Source organism: Nicotiana tabacum, chromosome 11 (assembly GCF_000715075.1).
Source record: "Nicotiana tabacum cultivar K326 chromosome 11, ASM71507v2, whole genome shotgun sequence".
Taxonomy (NCBI): Eukaryota; Viridiplantae; Streptophyta; class Magnoliopsida; order Solanales; family Solanaceae; genus Nicotiana; species Nicotiana tabacum.
The window spans coordinates 27,245,765-27,267,892 of NC_134090.1; the positions used below are offsets into that span (position 1 = coordinate 27,245,765).

Consider the following 22,128-nt stretch of genomic DNA (forward strand, 5'->3'; position numbering starts at 1 on the left):
ATCTATAAGTTGAGTGCCTTTATAGTGACAAAAAATAGTTTAATGACTTTTTTAGTAAAATAATATAAGTTGGACGACCATTTGAGGATTAACTATGTAAAAGAGTAAACTTTTTATGTAGAAGATAAAGAAAATTCCAGATAATAAATACCATATGAGTTTTGGCTCACGCACGTGCCCAATATTGTAAAGCTAGAATAGTTCACGTGCCCAATATTGTAAAGAAAATATTGAAGCATGCAAGTGAAAATATTGAAGCATGCAAGTGAATATATGATATTGCACATGAATTACTTAATACTATTTACATGCATTTAATTAGGAGCAAAGTCTTCCAATTTGTACAAAAGCTAACAAAACATCTATTCGCGAATGTAGTGTGTTTGCAAAATGACACATTCTTTACCTTGATGCGAAATTTACATTTTATGATTGCAAAATTACATTCTTTACATCTACGGAATAGCATAATGTGCAACAATTTGATAGTCTTAGCTCACCTCGTTCTTCTTGTATAAATAGGAAAATGGTATAAATAAAAGAGGTAGAGAAAAAAGTAAAAACAAAACAATTTAATTACTTTACAACCAAGAATCAAAGTTTCAAACTAAAAACCATATTTTTGCTTCTTTTTTATTTATTTATTTATTATACAGTTGATTGAATTTTATGTGTCATATTCTGATTTGGATAGCTGAACAACTAACAAAATGTAGAGGTTTCGTCCAACTCTCTATATGCAAAGTTCGGCCCCATTTAGAGAGAAAAACGGAATGAGTACTGTAGACATCAAAATTTTATCAGATCAAATCCATATGAAACTTGGGTTTGATCCTAAATTTAAGATACTACAAGTAGAGTTCATCGAGGTTTCTTGGAGGCTACTCTACCTGAAACCCTAACTTGGAGGCTACTCTACCTGAAACTCTAACTTGGAGGGTCCTCTACCCCAAATTCTAGCTATACCCATAAAATGGGGCCACATATTCCCTTTGAGAGCATCTCGAAATTCCATAAAAATTCATAAAAAGATCAAAGATATCAAATATTGTCTTTCTCAAAGCCACCAAAGTGATCAACAGATGTTCTTCCTTTTCCTGGAGATCAAATATATCCTAAGGAAGTTCGCATCATCCTATATACGAGAAATACGGTGGTTAAGCCCTCGAATCATGGAAAAAGATCTAGAGAAAAGAATCAAGGGAACAAACAGAATTGTACCTGCATCATTTTATCAATAAAATTATATTTCTTCATATTTATATTGTGGTTGCAATTTATTTTTGTTTTACAAATAAATTTGTTGCAAACAAGAACAATGGCCAAAAATATTTCCCATGCTACAAGAGTTCTATATAGGCCTTCTCCTAATCTAATCAATTTGAAATTAGCATTTAAGAACAAGGAGTTTAATGTGTTCCGGAAATTTATCGGGCAATGTGCACTATAATGCAACATAAAAATAGGCTGTAAATAATTGACAAAAGATAGGGAGTTATCAACTTAGACATTAATTAAGGTGAAACTAAATAAACTGCAATGTGAATAAGAAAATGCTCATCAAATGTCTATTAGTGTCATATCAAACGTTTAGCAATAGGAAAAACTCAAACTCGTATTTTGTAACGATCTGACTGGTCGTTTTACTTTCTAGACCTTGTTTCCCTAAATAAGACTCCACGTACGTGCTTTTACTGTTTTATGACTTGTGGGGATGGTTAGTTTGGGATTTGGAAGGGTTCGGGTTGAAATTGAATCACTTGGTTCCTTAAGGTTGACAAAAAAGGCTAAGTTTGACTTTGATCAATATTTTGAGAAAATGACCTCGAAATTAGGATTTGACTGTTCCAGTAGGTTCGTATGATGATTTCGGACTTGGGCGTATGTTCGGATCGGATTTTGGATGACCCGGAAGCATTTCGGCGCCTAATAGTAAAAGTTGGTTCTTTGAAGGTTTTGAAGTTCTTTTAAATTTAGTTTGGAGTAGGTTTTAATGATATCGAGGTCCAAATGGGATTTCGAGACTGGGAATAGTTCCATATGATGATTTAAGACTTGCATGCAAAATTTGGTGTCATTTCGAGTAGTCTAAGTATGATTCGGTGCAAACAAGAGAAGGCCATCGCATTCGCGAAGAAGGATTTGGGGAAGTGGGCAATTTCCCTTCGCGTTCACGGTCAGGATCTTGCGTTCGTGAAGCTTTGTGAGCCTAAGCCTACGCATTCGCGAAGCCCCTCTCGCGTTCGCATAGCGGAAATGGGGCCGGGGAGGGCTAGTACATTTTGATCTTCGCGTTCATGTAAGAGCTGTCGTGTTCGCAATGCCCAGGGAACTTAGGCCTTCGCGAACGCGAGGCTTCTTTTGCGTTCGCGAAGAAGGGGAATTTAGGTGGGCAGAATCCTTGTTTTAAATACAAGACTTAGACCTTTTCGTCTCATTTTTCACACACTTGGGCGATTTTGGAGCTTTAAAAAGGAGGATTTCAGCTATATTTATGTAAACCATAACAACAACAACAACAACAACAACAACAACAATAACAACAACAACAACAACAACAACAACAACAACAACAACAACAACAACAACAACAACAACAACAACAACAACAACAACCCAGTATAATCCCACAAGTGGGGTCTGGGGAGGGTAATATGTACGCAGACCTTACCCCTACCCCGAAGGGTAGGGAGGCTGTTTCCAGGAAACCCTCGGCTTAAAAAAGCAATAGGAGATGATATATTAGTACCATAAAAATGCGTAATAAAAATAACAACAATATATAAGAGATATGAAATATGAAATACAGGATACGAAATACGAAATACGAAATAGATGGATGGTATAGTACAACTAGAAGGTAAAGCCCTGCATCAATAGACGACCAATGACATTCCTAGTCTAACTCCTAACTGGATAGTCTCCCTCTATTGTGCTGTAGAAATATTCATGCTTAGAAATATTCCTATGTAATCCATGCTTAGCTATATTTATGTAGTCCATGCTTAGCTATATTTTTGACATTTTATTATTAGCCCATAGTAAGTGTCAAAGTCGACCTATCGTCACTACTTCTTCGAGGTTAGACTGGATACTTACTGGGCACATGTTGTTTATACTCACGCTACACTTCTACACTTAACGTGTTGGATCTGAGGCATATGCATCTAGATATCAGTCCGGCGCTCACACTTGATCACTACTACGAGACTACACGGTGAGCTGTCTTTCGAGACTGTTCTATAGCAGCCAGAGTCTTTCCTTTTGCTTGTATTTTCTGTCTTTTTCACTTCAGACAGTAGACTAGTATTCTTTTGTATGTTCTACTAGTTATCCATACACTTGTGACACCAGGTTTTGGCACACACACTAGTAGACTTGTGATTTTGGTTTATTTATATTATTATGATTGCACTCAGCTGCTTTCGTTTTATTTAATTTAAATCTTTTATTTCTTAAATCTTTTAAATTAAGGAAAGTCTAATTACTTGAAAAATCTATTAAAAAGGGAAATCACGAGATTGTTCACTGTTGACTTGCCTAGCGACGGCCCTGGGCGCCATCATAGCCTATAATAGAATTGGGTCGTGACATATTTTTTGCCATCTTCATGAATTATGTAAGGAGAATTTTTATTATACTGAGGGAAAGTGAAGTAGAGAAGCAAAAGAGTTTTAAATCGGGGTATTTTTTTTTAGTACGTTTTAGAAACTATTTATATTCGGTAGCCGAAAAAGTATATAAAATTTGTACATTATTTGTATATAACATATATAATGTATATATACAAAATATTCAAAAAATATATATTTTTCGACTATTATTTTGAGAACGGTTATACAATGTTATTTTCCCTGCTAAAACCAGCAGGCCTTCGTTCCAGAGCACATACTAGTCAATACTTTTGGCAAAGTGATTAATTGTCTAACAAGCCTTCCCAGAAAACATTAAGAGAAAAATAATTAATCACTTCTTCAGCATTTTCTTATCCATAGCAAGGTTAATATTGCGATAGATGATGAAACATTTCAGGTCGGACAGTTGGAGAACATTAAGCATATTAATATGACTTCGTAGATGCACATAAAGTTGCTACAATTTTCTCATCCATTTTGACAACATTAAAGTACTCTATATGAAAACTGAATGTGTTTTTTCTAAAAATATAGGTATATGCAGACTTTACCCTAGAGCCTAGAGGTGTCAAATGAGTGAGTTGGACTGATTTTGGGCGGATTAAAATGAGTTGAGTCAATATTAACCCGTCGAAAAGTTACTTGGACTAAGATGAGCTGTGTCAAAATGAGCTAAATTTTGGGTCATAGTGTAGCCCGCTCAACTCTTATCAAGCTTTAATTAATATGTGTTATTTTTTTATGAATTATTGAATTACCAAATAAGACTTGTTTGCTTTTGTTATGGTCATATATAACATATGAAATAAAAAAAATTATTTTAAAGATATTTCAGGAAAGTTACTCATGGATCAATTTGGGCTAAAAATCAACTAAACTTTAAATGGGTTAAGATAGATTGGGTCAAGATGGACTAAGTTCAATAAATGAGCGGTTCAATGACCAATCCAACCTTGGACAAATTGAGCTAGTCGAATGGATTCGGGCTCAAATTATCAGCCCTGCTTTTTGTGAGGCAGATGGCGTGGGATAGCCACTATTTAAGGTGGTATTTATTTTTTATCCAGCAATTCTAATGTTGAGCAAAAATAGCCACTACTCTATTAAAATTAATATAAAAAGATATTTTTACCCTTCCTTCCATAGAACCGGAGCCCCGACAATGACTGTTTAGAGTTTGTTCGTTTTGTTTCAAAAGAAGATTGTCGTGTCGCTAATGACTTTCCGTCTCGTAGGGTAAGTTGGTTTCAGCCTAACTTTTGGTTTATCCTAAGGCTTGTTTGATCTCTGTCTCAATTTTTGGGGGATTTTTAAATTTTTGGTTTGGGTAGAAGACAAATGGTTGTTGTTGCTGGTAGCGCTTTGCTTGGAGCACCAAAAACACAAATCAAGTTCAAAAGTTAAGGACATGTAGTCCTGAAGTCCTAAACTTAGAGTTACAAGTTCAAAAGTTAAGGACAATAGGTCCTGAACTTACGGTTGCAAGTTCAAAAGTTAAGGACAATAGGTCCTGAAATCCTGAACTTAGACTAACAAGCTCAAAAGTTAAGGACAATAGGTCCTAAACTTAGGCTAAGAAGCCCAAAAGTTAAGGATAATAAGTCGTGAACTTACAGTTACAAGTTCAAAAGTTAAGGACAATAGGTCCTGAAGTCCTAAACTTAGACTAACAAGCTCAAAAGTTAAGGATAATAGATCCTGAACTTAGTCTAAGAAGTCCAAAAGTTAAGGACAATAGGTCCTGAACTTAGACTAACAAGCTCAAAAGTTAAGGACATTTGGTCCTGAACTTACAGTTACAAGTTCAAAAGTTAAGGACATGTAGTCCTAAAGTCCTGAAATTAAGTTCAAAAGTTAAGGACATGTAGTCCTGAAGTTAAGTTCAAAAGTTACGGACATGTAGTCCTGAAGTCGTGAACTTAGGGTTACAAGTTCAAAAGTTAAGGACATGTAGTCCTGATGTCCTGAAGTTAAGTTCAAAAGTTAAGGACTTGAGCAGAAGGGTATTTTCGTCTGGGAAGTTAAAGTTTATTAAAGCAGTGGCTAAAGACTAAAGACATTTTAAACAGTGGCTTAAAAATAAATACATGTGTTATTAGTGGCTAACCGTGTACTTCCCCGCAGATGGTTGTCCCCTGTAGACCCCGGCTCAAGAATAAAAACATAGACAAATCAACATAAAAAAGCATTAAATGGGCCGATGGAACATCACATTTTCTTTTTGAACTGGAAAGTAGCAGATTATAAGAACATAATGGGCCTTGCGCCCACCCTTTACAACTCCACAACATGGACCCCTCTGGCCCTTTACAACTGCAGCTTGCCCATCGTGTCTTTAGTTTCGGGTTGTCTTAAATGTGGATGTCTTACGAACAGACAACGAATTCCTCCTGTGCTGAATACAATCAAGATTCTATTAGTCTATACTCCCCCATTCTTTTTTATATGACAAAGCTTGGAGTGTGAGATTCAAACAAACTAATTTTTGGTGTGAATTCAATAGAATTTTTAAATTTTTTAAAATAAAATTTATATATTTAGAAACTACTTTAAAAGTATTATAAGCCATAATAGTTATGTAAGCATAAAATATAATTCATACCAGGATCTTGAACATGATAATCTTACATGTAATCGTCATAGAAAACATACCTGAAGCGGAATCCATTATCTTGAAGCGGAAGCATTAATCGGTAAATTGGTTTCTCGCCCCTTGCCCTAACTTTACGTTACTGCCGCCTTTAGTGATGGAAGAAAATAAAATACAGTAACCCTAATGGGTGGGGAGAGGACCAATTTATAGATGTTCTTATTTAATCCGGTACGTCCATCAAGTAATCGATCGGACGGATGAGATTTGCTCATTAATTAAATATTAATTATGAGCCTAATCTTATTGGGCCATATATATACACGTAGGAAATAACGTACATTCTCCCACTTGGCTCAATAATCACATAATATTAATATTTAATAATATAACCATTAGTTGCGCATAAACAAATCTCTTTTATAATGTTCATCATAAATTCCATATACTACAATGTGAGTTATGTAAGTTATGGCGGTTATATATAATTTGTCTACATACTCCCTTCCATATACTACAACATTAGTAACTCATCGTACCAGGTCCATAAGCTATAAAATATTATGGTCCACAATAATATCTCATTGAGACTTATCCTGTAATATCTCAAAACAATAATGTGTACACCATTATGAGAAAAAGGAAATCACTAATGTATAGCAGAAACACATAAATGAGCTCAGAGTGTCAAAACATCATAAATACACCAATCATAAATACAGCCAAGACCCATTCTATGTACATGTTCTTTAAATATCTTTGGTTGTAAACCTTTCGTTAACGGATCTACAATCATGAGATCGGTTCTAATATGCTCAAGTGACACTCTTTGTTTCTGAACTTCCTTCTTGACGGTAAAGTACTTTAATTCCATATGTTTGGAACCTTTGGAGTACTTATCGTTCTTGGAGAAGAATACTGATGCAGAATTGTCACAGTAAATATTCAGCGGCTTGGTAATGGTGTCGACAACCCCAAGTCCTGAAATAAAGTTTCACAACCATAATGCATGAATTGTGGCCTCAAAACATGCCACAAATTATGCTTCCATCGTGGATGTAGCAATGACAGACTGTTTGGCACTCTTCCACGATATTGCTCCTTCAGCTAATTGGAACAAATAACCAAACGTGGATTTTCTAGTGTCAATACATCCAGCGAAATCTGAATCCGAGTATCCAACAACTTCCAAATGTTTGGATCTCCTATACATGAGCATGTAATCCTTCGTTCCTTTTAGGTACCTCAAAACTTTCTTTGCAGCTTTCCAGTGATCAATTCCTGGGTTACTCTGATATCTTCCTAGCATTCCGATCGCAAAATTAATATCTGGTCTTGTGCAGGTCTGAGCATACATCAGACTACCAACAATTGAAGAGTAAGGAATTGATTCCATTTCTTTTCGCTCTACATCATTCTTAGGGCATTGCATGAGACTAAATTTGTCCCCTTTTTGAATTGGAACAATTCCTGCTGAACAATTGTTCATATTAAATCTCTCTAGAATTCTTTCGATATAGTATTTCTGAGACAATCCCAATAATCCGTGTGATCTATCACGGAATATTTCTATTCCTATCACATAGGATGTCTCGCCCATATCTTTCATTTCAAAATTCTTAGAGAGAAAATCTTTAGTCTCACGCAATATGCCTAAATCATTAGCAGCAAGTAGAATATCATCAACATATAGGACTAAAAATATAAACTTGCTCCCACTGATCTTTTGGTATATACGCCGATCAATAGTATTTTCCACAAATCCAAAAGATGGTATCATTAAACTTTATATACCATTGTCGTAAAGCTTGTTTAAGTCCATATATTGACTTCTTCGGTTTACACATCATTTGACATTTTCCTTTAGTTTCGAAACCCTCTGGTTGGTCCATAGACACTTCCTCCTCGAGATCTCCATTAAGAAAGGCAGTTTTCACATCCATTTGGTGTAACTCTAAATCATAATGAGCTACCAAAACCATAATAATTCTTAATGAGTTTTTCTTTGAGACCGGTGAAAAGGTCTCTTTATAATCAATGCCTCCTTTCTGAGTATAGCCCTTGGTAACAAGTCTGGCTTTGTATCTCTCAATATTGCCATTTGAATCGCGTTTGTTCTTAAAGACCCATCTACACCAGATTCTTTTAGAACTTTCTGGTAATTCAACAAGATCCCAGACTTTATTGTATTCCATGGATTTTAACTCTTCTTTCATGGCATCAATCCATTTTTTAGACTCATTACTTTCTATGGCTTGTGAAAATGAAACCGGATCCTTATTAAGATCAATGTCAAAATCTGACTCTTGCAAATAAACCACGTAATCATCCAAAATAGCCGATTTTCTAACTCTTTGAGATTTTCTTAATGGCATTTCTTGTGGTTCATTTATGTCAGATATTTGTGAGTTAGTTTCTTCATGAAGTGTCTCATCCAAATATTGCTCGGTGTTGTCAAAGTGTTCTTCAACAACTGGAATAATATTTGGTATTTGTGTGGAAGTAGGTATATTTCTCGGTAATAGAATATTGACCCTCACCTCTTTAATTTTCACACTTTACTTTTCAACACTCCCACTAACTTCACCATTCTCAATGAATCTTGCATTACTGGTTTCAACTATTCTCGAACTATGGTTTGGACAGTAAAACACATACCCTTTAGATTTCTCTGGGTAACCAATAAAGTAGCCACTTACTGTCCCAGAATATACTTTCTTTTCTTGTGGATTATAAACTCTAACTTTCGCTGGGCAACCCCCAACATGCAAGTGCCTTAAACTAGGTTTCCTTCCTATCCACAGTTTAAAAGGGGTCTTTGGAACTGCCTTACTAGGAACCATGTTTAATAAATATATGGCGGTTTTAATAGCATACATCCACAATAATTTGGGTAATGAGGAATTACTCATCATGCTCCTAACCATATCCATAAGTGTTCGATTACGCCTTTCTACAACACCATTTTGTTGAGGTGTTACTGGCATAGTATACTGTGCACATATGCCATGTTCCTCGAGGAACTTTGCAAATGGACCTAGACATTGTCCTGAATTCATTATATTTTCCATAATATTCACCACCTCTATCTGACCTAATGATTTTCACCTTTCTATTTAATTTCCTTTCAACTTCATTAACAAACACCTTGAGAGCATCTATTGCTTGAGATTTTTCTTTCAGCAAATAAATGTATCCATAATGTGAAAAATCATCGATAAAAGTGATAAAATATTTCTCTCCACCAAAAGATGGAACATCAAAGGGTCCACAAATATCGGTGTGTATAATTTCAAGAAGCTGGATGCTTTTTGTGGCACTTTTCTTACTATGCTTGGCTTGCTTTCCCTTAATGCAATCCAAACATATGGTAAGATCAATAAAATTTAGATTCGGAAGAATCTCATTCTTTACTAATCTTTCTAACCATTCTTTGGATATATGACCCAAACGTCTATGCCACAAGTAAGCAGAACTTTCATCTAGTGAACTATATTTAATTCCAACATTATGTTGAACAGTAAGAAGGGATTCAGAAAAACCAATATCGAGTTTCAATTTATATAAACCATCACTAAGAAAACCAGAACCATAAAAAATAGCATTCTTATATAAATTGAGACATCCATTTCCAAACTTTAAATCAAATCCAGAAACATCAAGTCTTGAAAGAGAAATCAAATTTCTAGAAACTGAAGGTACATAAAGAGTCTATAATAGATCAAGGTGACATCTAGTCTCCATGATCAAACGATAAGTCCCTATGCCTTCAATTGGAGCCTTCATACGATTTTCCATGAACAAGAAATCCTTATTTGGATTTGTAGTTTGGATCGTAAGGAATCCCTGCAACGTAGTAGATACATGAACAGTTGCATCAGAATCAAGCCACCAAGTATTATTAGGAACTTCTACTAAATTTGATTCGAAACATACAAAAGCACTAATTGTACCTTTCTTTTCGAACCAAGCTTTACGTTTCAGGCAATCTTTCTGATAGTGTCCTTCCTTGTTACAGAAACGACATGTATCTGCCTTATGTTCCTTGTTAGCATCCTGTTGAGCTTTAGCAGGTGCTTTCTTCTTCTTGAACTTGTTGGCCCTTACTTTAAGTCCTTTACCAGCTCCTTGACCCATGAAGTTAATTGAATGACTCCCTTGTTTCTTAAGTCTTGACTCCTCCTGAGTAAGCATACTGGACAATTCACTAACATTCCACTTATCCTTAATAGTGTTATTATTAATTTGAAAAGGTCCATACTCAGGAGGTAACGAGTTCAAAAAAAATTGAACCAAGAAGGAGTCATCCACTTTCATCCCCAAGGTCTAAAGTCTTGCTGCAATATTAATCATCTCGATGATATGGTTTTGCATACTACGCGACCCATCAAACTTCATGGTCATGAGTTCAGCCATTAGTGTATCAGCGAGAGACTTATCTGCAGAACGAAAACATTCTTCCACAAACTTCAGGTATTCCCTGGCACTTTCTGTTTGTGGAATAGTACTCTTAATATTGTTGGTAATATTCATTCGCATAAACATAAGGCTTAGCCTGTAAGAGCGTTCTCATGCTTTATGGAAAGACTTCTCATCCGCACTGCTCGAATCAGTAATAGCAGCGGGCTTATCATTCAGCAGAGCCAAGTCAAGATCCATCACGCCTAAGTGGAACTGGACTTGTTTACGCCATTCAGAGAAGTTCAATCTGTTGAACACAGTAACAGACGAAGCAAGCGAATGAAAAGGAATAGCTGTAAAATAGATAATACATGCTTGTAGACGTGTGATTTTTGACCCTCCCCGAGAATTTTCACATTTTTAGCGTAAATATTTAATTTAGGTCTAATATAGCTATTTTGACTATTTTACTTTATTTCGTCGCAAAAGAAAAATTACAAAAAATATATATATAAATTTTAGCTTATGTATTTCTCACAAACTTGAAAAAAAATACAAAAAATAGTACTTTATTTTTGTACTTTATAATTTCGAAAATTATAAAAAATATATAGTTTTATTTAATGTTTTGTAGTCATTTTAACTTAAAAAAATATAAAAATAGTACTTTATGTTTTTATCGTTGTATAATTTCGAAAATTACAAAAAGAAAAGTTATTAACGTTTTGTAGTCATAAATCAATATGGATTCAACAAAACAGTTAAAGCATATCGCAATTCTCCTTTGGGTAAATACTACGACACACTATCATAATTTAAATGTCATTTAGTCTTTAATAGGTAATTAAATATTGTTAACCAAATATATATGCCATCTTTGGACAAACAATATATATTTGACTAAAGAATATTAATTTTACCTCATCATATTCACTATTCATAGAATAATTGATTCACCTTTGGGTAAATCCTTAAGTTCTAGCAATAGTGAGAATTAATTTATCCACTAATTTTTAATTATTGGCATTTCATTAATTTCATGGATAAATTATAATTTTATGTATGCATATTTTTTCACGAACATACTAGTTTGACCACTTTGATGACTAACAAACTATATAAACATAAATGCACACGTAAAATAAATATCTGAAGATTTTATGCATGTCAATACTTTAAACAATCTAGTTTGATCACTTTGGTGACTAACAAACTATATAAACATTAATCACATACATGAAATTATCAACGACCCTGATATTAAAATAGTAGCCTAAAGAAACAACCATAATTTCATGACCACAATTTTAAAACAGGAACATGCTGGGATAACTTAGTAACAACATCAATACCTAATATTTCAATCCCAGATGCAGCAGCGCTTATAAAACAGGGACATGCAGCGGCGTATATCCAATATTTTTATTCTTCATTGATTATTTATTTATTTATTTAATTTATTAAATAAATAAACATAAAGCAACCCTAACAGAATCAAGTCGGTGTGGACTTTCTGCTAATGCCATCTATTTGGGTTCATCACCAGCTTCTTTAATTTGCAACTACTAATTCAACCAAACATGATTCATTGTTCAATTATTTCATTATAACCACAAAATCATAATATTGGCAGTATCCCAGGAAGAAACAAAAGGAGTTATTACTTTGGTGCTTAAGTCATCTAAGCTTTCACACACGAAGATTACCGGTTCAAGTTCCAGGCTCTGATACCATATGTAAGCATAAATTATAATTCATACCAGGATCTTGAACGTGATAATCTTACATGTAATCGTCATAGAAAACATACCTGAAGCGGAATCCATTATCTTGAAGCAGAAGCGTTAATCGGTAAATTGGTTTCTCGCCCCTTGCCCTAACTTTACGTTACCGCCGCCTTTAGTGATGGAAGAAAAAAAAAATACAGTAACCCTAATATGTGGGGAGAGGACCAATTTATAGATGTTCTTATTTAATCTGATACGTCCATCAAGTAACCGATCAGACGGATGAGATTTGCTCATTAATTAAATATTAATTATGGCCCTAATCTTATTGGGCCATATATACACGTAGGAAATAACTTACAAGTTAGCCATTCAAAATATAAAAACTTGTTAAATAAAAACTTTTTTTTATTCTCCAAATAGTAATTGTGGCACATAAAATAGAACGGATCTGGAATATTATTCCATTCTGTGTAATAATATTACCAAAAATACACAGCATAACTTCTGAAATATATGAAATATTATTAGATAACTTTTGCAAAATAAACCCTTTGGGATGCCTAGATGGATGACCTGGGATCGAATCTCCCCTCAATGCCTTCTGGATTGAGCCTGTCGCACAGAGCTTGCCTAGTGCGGTTTACATTCCCTGTGTGGTTTGCAGGCTATTACACATGGAAGGTTTTACCCAGTGCTCACCCGAAATGCAGAGGTTATAGCGGCCGCAGTTCCCCCTCTTCTAAAAAAAAAAAAAAAAACCTTTTACAAAATACTGAGCATAACTGCATAAAGTCAAGCATAAGATATTTTAAGATTGTGAATTTCTGTTTTGGATAAGTTATACTAGTAATTTGGTTAATTTTCTTTCTTCTTTTGTCAACCTTTCTGTTCCGGAATACAGTCTTGCAATAATTCTGAACCGATGACTTCTGTAAAATATATTACTGAGTTTAGTCCCATAAAAATATTAATTTACTTCGTAGATTAATACACTGATTAAGCAAAGGGTATAGCCGTTTCAATAAGTTTCAGCATATTTAACCATACTAAATTTCTTACAGAACAGACAACAAAATCTTAAATATTTGTTTTCTTCATTATCAAATTATAACTGAAAAACAAAATGTTTGAAACAAAAAGAAATGTTAGCATTCTTAAGATCGAAGCTTGCTTCACTATTGTATTTCTAGAAAATAAAAGTATTTATAAGATTACAGTATAACATTTTCTAGTCAGCTAAACTTACTAATAATCTTAATAATACTAATAACAATTATCCGTTTGACAAAATATAGATACTTCTTCAGCCGGATTTAAGAATCTTGTTTTTTTATATATATATAACTTTTGCCAATTATGGAGTTTATATTGAAGTACTGTAAATTCATGATAACGTTATGTTATATCATCACCATTTTTTTCTGTACAAGTATATCAAAATATTATATCTGCCCTCATCATAAGAAAAATTAGTATGGCTCCACTTGACTTTTCATAAGATGAATAAGATCTAAATGAGGTTTTTTTTGGGGTCTAAAAAATATAGTATTTATTTTCACAAAGCCTACTCATCGTTATTTTGTCAAAATCCAATTTTCTTCTCCCTTTCATTCTTTTTTTTGTATGGTCATTTGGGGCTATTTTCAAGCATACATCGAACAAAGTATGTGCCAACAAATATAGCCTAGTTAACTTATGATGTTTATTGTGCTTACTTGAGTCGAGGGTCTTTTGGAAATAACATTTCTATCTACACAAGATAGGAGCAGTGGCGAAGTCACAGTTGTCACCCTTAGTCGAAAAATTACACTGTGTATGTAGGTAAAATATTACATTTTAGAGGTATATAACACATATTGAACAACCTTTGTCAGAAATTTGTTTTTACTTGTTTCAAATTTGAACATCATTGGAAAAATTCCTAGGTTCGCCGCTGGATAGGAGTAATATTAGCTTAGCATACATACTATCCTTCTCAGACTCCACTTATGAGAATATACTGGGTAGATATGTTATTTTTGTTGCTAGTTAACTATTATTAAGAAAGACTTAGAATAAAAACTAAAACTCATGTGCTCATTTATCCCAACAATTGTGCTAAATAATGATGTATGATGATTGGTTGAACCACTTGTTAAGTCTACTTTAAGACACTGGTTTCTTCCTGTTAACAATAAAATAAAAATCATAATGAATTAAAAGATCATAGACTACATAAAAATGATTACAACTAGTTAGGAATATGATGCACTTATACTTTGGAATTTAACCAAAAAGAAAGAAACAATTGACAAACACAAAAATGAACTGCCAACTTGTCCTTTTTTTGGACCATGTTCTCAAGAATCGTCCAGCTTTTAATTACTGTCATTTTGCTGCTATTACAACTTCCCATTCTTAGCTTTTCAGTTTTTGTGGGGCCCTTCCCTCCATGTGCTCTTTGCTCTCTACTCTCAAACCTTTGCTTCATAATCTTCTTGAAAAACTTTCTGCTAAACTTGCTATGAACAACTCTCAGTTTCTTGTTTGATAAAAAAACTTCTTTCTTTCCTCCTTATAATCTCATAAAGTTTCAATCTTTACAAGAAAAATGAAGACCCTTATTGGGTTAAAGCTTGTGACTTTTCTGGTTCTTGGGATTTCTGCATTATTTTCTGGTGCAAATTCTCAAGAAAATGATGCTTCAGTTATGTTAGCTTTGAAAAAGAGCTTAAATTCACCTCAAGAACTGGGTTGGCTTGACCCGGATCCATGTAAGTGGGACCATGTGGGTTGTTCAGATGATAAACGGGTGACCCGGATCCAAATTGGTCACAAGAATCTTCAAGGTAATCTTCCTACAGAACTCTCTAAACTTACTGAGCTTGAACGTTTAGAGCTTCAATGGAATAATATTTCTGGCCCTTTGCCTAGTTTAAGTGGTTTGAGTTCATTACAAGTGTTAATGCTAAGTAACAATCAGTTTAGTTTCATTCCTGTTGATTTCTTTACTGGAATGTCTTCATTACAATCTGTGGAAGTTGATAATAATCCTTTTCTTGGTTGGGAAATACCTGAGAGCCTTAAAAATGCTTCTTCCCTTAAGAATTTTTCAGCAAATTCAGCTAATGTTAGTGGGAAAATTCCTAGCTTTTTAAGCCCTGATGAGTTTCCTGGATTGGTAAATTTGCATTTGGCTCTTAATAATTTGGAGGGTGAATTGCCCTCTAGCTTTTCTGGTTTGTTGCTTGAGTCTTTGTGGTTAAATGGGCAAAAACTTAGAGGTGGAATTGATGTTCTACAAAATATGACATTCTTGAAAGAGGTTTGGTTGCATTCCAATGGATTTTCGGGCCCGTTGCCGGATTTTTCAGGATTAAAGGATTTGGAGGTATTGAATCTTAGAGATAATTCCTTTACAGGTCCTTTGCCAGCTTCTTTAGCGAATCTTGAATCTTTGAAGTTTGTTAATTTGACGAATAATTTATTTCAAGGACCAATGCCTAAGTTCAAAGATTCAGTCTCGGTTGATTTGACGAAAGATACAAACAGCTTTTGTTTGCCACAACCAGGTGATTGTGATCCTAGAGTAGATACATTGCTTTCAATTGCAAAAGCGATGGATTATCCAAGGAAGTTTGCGGAGAACTGGAAGGGGAACGAACCGTGTGCTGATTGGTTTGGTCTTACTTGTACCAATGGTAACATTACAATTGTAAATTTCCAGAAAATGGGGCTTTCAGGAACAATATCTCCTGAATTTGCTTCACTGAAGTCGCTGCAAAGATTAGTTCTTGCAGATAATAACCTCACCGGTACAATTCCAGAGGAGCTGACCACATTGATGGGCCTTGCAGAGTTAGATGTGTCGAACAACCAAATTTATGGAAAAGTACCAGCATTTAGGAATAATATGATTCTGAAAACTGGGGGTAACCCTGATATCGGAAAGGATAAGAGTGATGTAACTTCCCAAGGCAGTACTTCTCCAGGTGGTTCGCCAGGCTCTGGTTCTGATAGTGATGCACAAGCATCTCGTAAGAAGTCTAATCGATGGATTGGAATTGTGTTATTTTCTGTAATTGGGGGTGTCTTTGTGCTTTGTTTCATCGGAGCAGCAGCTTTCTGTCTGTACAGGAGCAAACAAAAGCGTTTTAGCCAAGTGCAAAGTCCAAACACCGTGGTGATGCAGCCGCGCAATTCTGGTTCTGACAATGATAGCGTGAAGATCACAGTTGCCGGATCCAGTGTTGTCAGTGTTGGTGCAGTTAGTGAAGTTCATACCGTTTCTACTAGTGAAACCGGTGACATTCAAATGGTTGAAGCAGGGAATATGGTGATATCCATTCAAGTACTGAAGAATGTGACCAACAATTTTAGCGAAGAGAACATACTAGGAAAGGGAGGCTTTGGTACCGTCTACAAAGGAGAGTTGCATGATGGAACGAAGATTGCCGTCAAGAGAATGGAATGTGGATTCATCGCTGGGAAGGGACTTACTGAATTCAAATCTGAGATAGCTGTTTTGACCAAGGTCAGGCATAGGCATCTTGTTGGACTACTTGGCTACTGTCTTGATGGGAACGAGAAGCTTCTAGTCTATGAATACATGCCTCAAGGAACATTAAGCAGTCATCTTTTCAACTGGAGAGAGGAAGCGCTGAAACCCCTGGAATGGACAAAAAGATTGACCATTGCATTAGATGTTGCTAGAGGTGTAGAGTACCTCCATAGTTTAGCCCACCAGAGTTTCATTCATAGGGATTTGAAGCCCTCAAATATTCTACTAGGGGATGATATGAGGGCTAAAGTTGCAGACTTTGGCCTTGTGCGACTTGCTCCTGAAGGGAAAGGTTCTATTCAGACAAGGATTGCTGGGACATTTGGATATCTGGCACCAGAATATGCAGGTATTCATTTTACTTACGGGTTTGTGCCTTCTGATGCTAATTGTTGCTTTAATATTTGTATGCAGTTTGTGCCTAAAACTTGTTTTTAAGTCCAACCTCTAAAGTATTAGTTGTGTGAAGCTTAGGAGATGGATCTCAGGAATGCTTGTTGAGAATTAGCAGTCATTTGGCCGATAAGAGTCAGATGATTTCTTTTCCTTATTTTTTGTTTTGATAGGTCGATAAGAGTCAGATTGATCAGCTGTCCGTTTTATAATTGGTCTATCCTATGTGTGCAAATTTATCTGTTGTATATAGTTATATTTCCCTCCCTTAGTCAAGTCAACTTATGCTTAAGTCCATAGGTAAGAACTTGTCATTCACGTACGACAATTACTGTATTATATCAAATATCCTTGATCCTATCGACCCCTTTAGAGTTATGATCACTTAGTTTCTGCAGGTTGATACCCATACTACAGGAAACGTTATTTGTGAAGCCCTTCAAGTTGGTTAATCAGTTTAAAATCCTGGCTCAATTTGAAAAAAGATAAAATATCACTGCACTCCGAATATCAAGCTACTAAACAAACATCAAGTCTAACCCTCAGGTTGGCCGGGTGGCAATTGACTTGAGCCTTGGGGTTTGCTCCCTTTCAAGGTCTCAAGTTCGAAACCCACTGGGTGCAAACAATTTCTGAGGGTCATCGGACTGGGTAAAACCTGAATTAACCGTGGTGCACTTGCGGGAAACTCCTTGCCGAGGGCCTGTGCACCCCCGGGATTAGTCGGGGCTCGTAGAGACTCGGACACCCGGTGCAAATCAAAAAAAAAAAAAAGAATTTTCAAATATAGCCAACCAATTCATCACTTGCATCTTGCTTTCCTGATTGTGATATGATCAGGGAATGAGTTCTTCGAATGTAGATACATCATATTCTGAACTTGTTTTCTCTTGATTTGTTTGCCAGTAACTGGGAGAGTTACAACCAAGGTGGACGTGTTCAGTTTCGGTGTGATTTTGATGGAGCTCATCACAGGAAGAAAGGCTCTTGATGAAAGCCAGCCTGAGGAGAGCATGCATCTTGTATCGTGGTTTCGAAGAATGCATCCGAATAAGGATACATTCCGAAAAGCAATCGACCCCGCGATTGACCTGAGCGATCAGGAAACACTCGCCAGTATCAGCACCGTTGCTGAGCTAGCCGGTCACTGCTGTGCAAGGGAGCCATATCAAAGGCCCGACATGGGTCACACTGTCAATGTTCTTTCATCTCTTGTGGAGCTCTGGAAACCATCCGAGCAAAGCTCAGACGACATATATGGCATCGATCTTGATATGTCACTGCCTCAGGCTCTTAAGAAATGGCAATCTTATGAAGGTTCTACTCACATGGATTCATCCTCTTCTTCTTACCTTCCTAGCTTGGATAACACTCAAACTAGTATACCTATTCGCCCCTACGGATTTGCCGAGTCATTCACATCTGCTGATGGCAGGTGAGAAGTTGGCATTCTTTGATCTAGGTTTGGTTGTTCATTCTCTCTGTTTCTTCCTCCTTGCCGAGAGTCGCAAACAACATTTTTTTATTTTTTGTTTTCTGTTTTATTTTCCTGCTTTGATTTAGTGTGGATGTAGTGTAGTTTTGGAACATTGGTGGATAGGGATTTTTTGGCTTAAGATTTCTGTTGTCTTTTGACTCTTTTGTATAATGAATCTCTCTCTTTCTCTCCATGTTGATACATTGTGGTTTGGTTGGGAATGAAAGGGATAGCATCATTCACCACTAGACCATAGTACTTTGTATTCTTGAATTGCTCTTTTAGGAAAGTAGAAGTTACAGGTTGTATTGAAATGTAAAGTGGCTTTGAAGTGTGCAAATCATAAAGTTAGCTTTTTCCTTGTAAGGGTCTATGCTTTTTCAAGCAAACTGTGAATTTTTTGTTTATGATTACAGCTTTTAACTGCCATCACAGATCAACAGCATAGTGCCTTTAGCCATAAAATTTAGTACCCTTAGGTGAAATCCTTATAATAATAAAAAAGTACAACAACAACAAACCCACTGGGATACCACAAGTGGGGTTTAAGGATGGTAATGCGTACGCAGACCTTACCCCTACCCTGGAGGGCAAAGAAACTGTTTTCGATAGACCTTTAGCTAAAGACAAAATAAAAAGAATTAATGGCAACAGATGATAACAACAATATGGTATCAAGAAAACTAAAATAGTAACATCAATCCAAGAATAAAGAGAATTTAAAAAAAAAAAAAAAAAGAATCAAGAAGATTTTTAGGCCATGTGCATGTGGTTTTCCAATCATGTCAAATGGCAAACTTTCACAAGTAACTAAAAATCTGAGCTCCACTAAAGGAAGTGGTCCTTGTCATGATAAAAGAAAGCAATCTCAAATTACTTTCTGAAAAAATGAGAATGTGGTGCTGGATTCTGCACGAGGTTAATGAAGTGGTGAGACATATGTTAGACTAAGGTCCAACTTTTAATAAAGACAAATAATGCTAGGTGACTTTTTCATCGGCCTAACCTTGGGTAGAGTTATCTAATATATGTGTTAATGCGAGATTGCAAGTATCAAATGAAATAATCGAGTTACGTACAAACTAATTCAAATACTGCTTTTATTCATATGAATATGAAAGTTTTTAGCAGACATTAAAAGCATCTTTCTCATATCTAGAATTGATTATTTCTAGTTACCCCAAAAAAAGTTGATTATTTCTCTAAAAAATAACACATCCACAAATAGCCAGTTTTAGTAAGATAAGAGGGTCATTTTCACCAAAATGAGTGAAGCCAAAAAAGAAAAGAGGAATATTATAAACTCAAATAATTCCAAGAGAAAGAGAGGACAGAAACAAACAAAGAGCATGTTCTATTGTTATCCATCATATGATTTGAAAAATGATGGCCTCAGAATATTTTTAGCTGTGAAAAAGAGCTGGTCACATGTACACATTTAATGTTTGGAGGTAGTATATAATATATGTGTTGGGAGAATTTAATAATTTTGGTTCAAATCTTACATATGTGTTTAAAAACACTAACTATAAAATTACATGCAGAATCCAGTTATCGGTATTTGAAATCGTATCCTAAAATCCAAAACGAATATAGTTCAAATCTTGACTTCGCCTTACATATTCTCCGACTTAGCTTGTTCAAGTGAAATTGAAAAAAATGGTGGATCAACAGCTTAGCCTTCACATGCAGGGGCAAAGCCAACATGTCGTCTATGGTTGACTCAGTCTTTATTTATTTTTAAAAATTCATTGAATATGTAAAAATTATTAATTTATAATTCAATAACTTAAAAGGTTTAGAATTTCGAATCCATAAAATTTAAACTCTGGCTCCGCCACTATTCACATGCGACTTTTCTTCGTGACCAATTTATTGATGAAGCTTATATCATCCTTATCTGTGTCAAATGTTAATCATCGAGGATATTATCTAAAACTAATAGCCTAAGGGCCAAGCCTTTGGATTCTTTAAAAAAAAAAAATCGTACTGTTATGAAATAAAAGCAATTTAGTAAAACATGAACAAGAAATATAGATACAGAGAAGGAAGAGATTTTCTTTTTTAATTGTGTGTATCTTTCCATTGCAATTACATGGCCTTTTATAGGCATAAAAAGTAAAGAAGATGGACATAAAGTAGGAAATTTAATCTTTAAGTTATTCACAACATGGGCATCCAATGTAACATCCAATGTAGCATCCAAAGTAGTATCCAATGTACAAACTATTCATAACACTCCCCCTTGGATGTCCATGTAAGATAATGTGTCTCATTAAAAACTTACAAAAAAAAATATTGGGATGTACATAGTTATTTATAATATGCATTGCCTGCTGCCTCATTAAAAACCTTACCAGGAAAACCCAGTGGGACAAAACCTTGGTTAAGAAAAAGAGTGCAGCGCGTAATTACTCCCCCTGATGAAAAATCACTTAATGTCTCAAAGACGACGCATTCCAATCTTATATATCAGCTTTTCAAATATTGAGGTTGGTAATGCCTTAGTGAACAGATCATCCAAATTATCACTTGAACGAACTTGTTGTACATCTATTTCACCATTCTTCTGAAGATCATGAGTGAAAAAGAATTTCGATGAAATGTGTTTTGTTCTATCTCCTTTGATATATCCTCCTTTCAATTGAGCTATGTATGCAGCATTGTCTTCATACAATATTGTTGGAATATTCTCTTTCGAAGAAAGACCACATGTTTGCTGAATGTGTTGAGTTATAGATCTTAACCAAACACATTCTCGACTTGCTTCGTGAATGGCTATTATCTCTGCATGATTTGAAGAAGTAGCAACCATAGTTTGTTTTGTCGAACGCCATGATATGGTTGTACTTCTACTTATAAATAAATAGCCTGTCTGAGATCAACCTTTGTGTGGATCAGATAAATATCCTGCATCTGCATAACCAATCAATGATGGCTTGGATTCATTTGAATAAAATAAATTCATATCAATGGTCCCTTGGAGGTATCTGAATATATGTTTAATACTATTCCAGTATCTTTGTGTTGGCGAAGAACTAAATCTTGCCAATAAGCTTACTGAGAAAGTTGTATCTGGTCGGGAATTATTGGCAAAATACATTAATGCCCCAATTGCACTAAAATATGGTACTTCGGCACCAATAAGCTCCTCATCATTTTCATGAGGTCGGAATGTATCTTTCTTTATATCAAATGATCTCACAACCATCGGGGTACTCAATGGATATGCTTTATCCATATAGAATCACTTTAAAAACTTTTTGGTATATGTTGATTGATGGACAAATATTCCGTCTTTCATATACTCAATTTGTAGACCAAGACAAAATTTTGTCTTTCCAAGATCTTTCATTTCAAAT

General features: G+C 35.2%; 2 protein-coding genes across 2 annotated transcripts; one reads left to right on the forward strand and one right to left on the reverse strand.

Annotated features, from left to right (window-relative positions):
- Positions 1-7,264: 7,264 nt before the first annotated feature.
- On the reverse strand, positions 7,265-7,825 carry LOC142165782 (secreted RxLR effector protein 161-like). The gene has a single exon (XM_075224154.1). The coding sequence runs from the start codon at positions 7,823-7,825 to the stop codon at positions 7,265-7,267; it is 561 nt and encodes a 186-aa protein (XP_075080255.1).
- Positions 7,826-14,636: 6,811 nt separating this feature from the next.
- Positions 14,637-19,132, forward strand: LOC107805244 (receptor protein kinase TMK1). The gene is made up of 2 exons (XM_016629241.2): positions 14,637-17,245; positions 18,196-19,132. The coding sequence occupies exons 1-2, from the start codon at positions 14,947-14,949 to the stop codon at positions 18,726-18,728; spliced, it is 2,832 nt and encodes a 943-aa protein (XP_016484727.2). The 5' UTR covers positions 14,637-14,946; the 3' UTR covers positions 18,729-19,132.
- Positions 19,133-22,128: the final 2,996 nt, after the last annotated feature.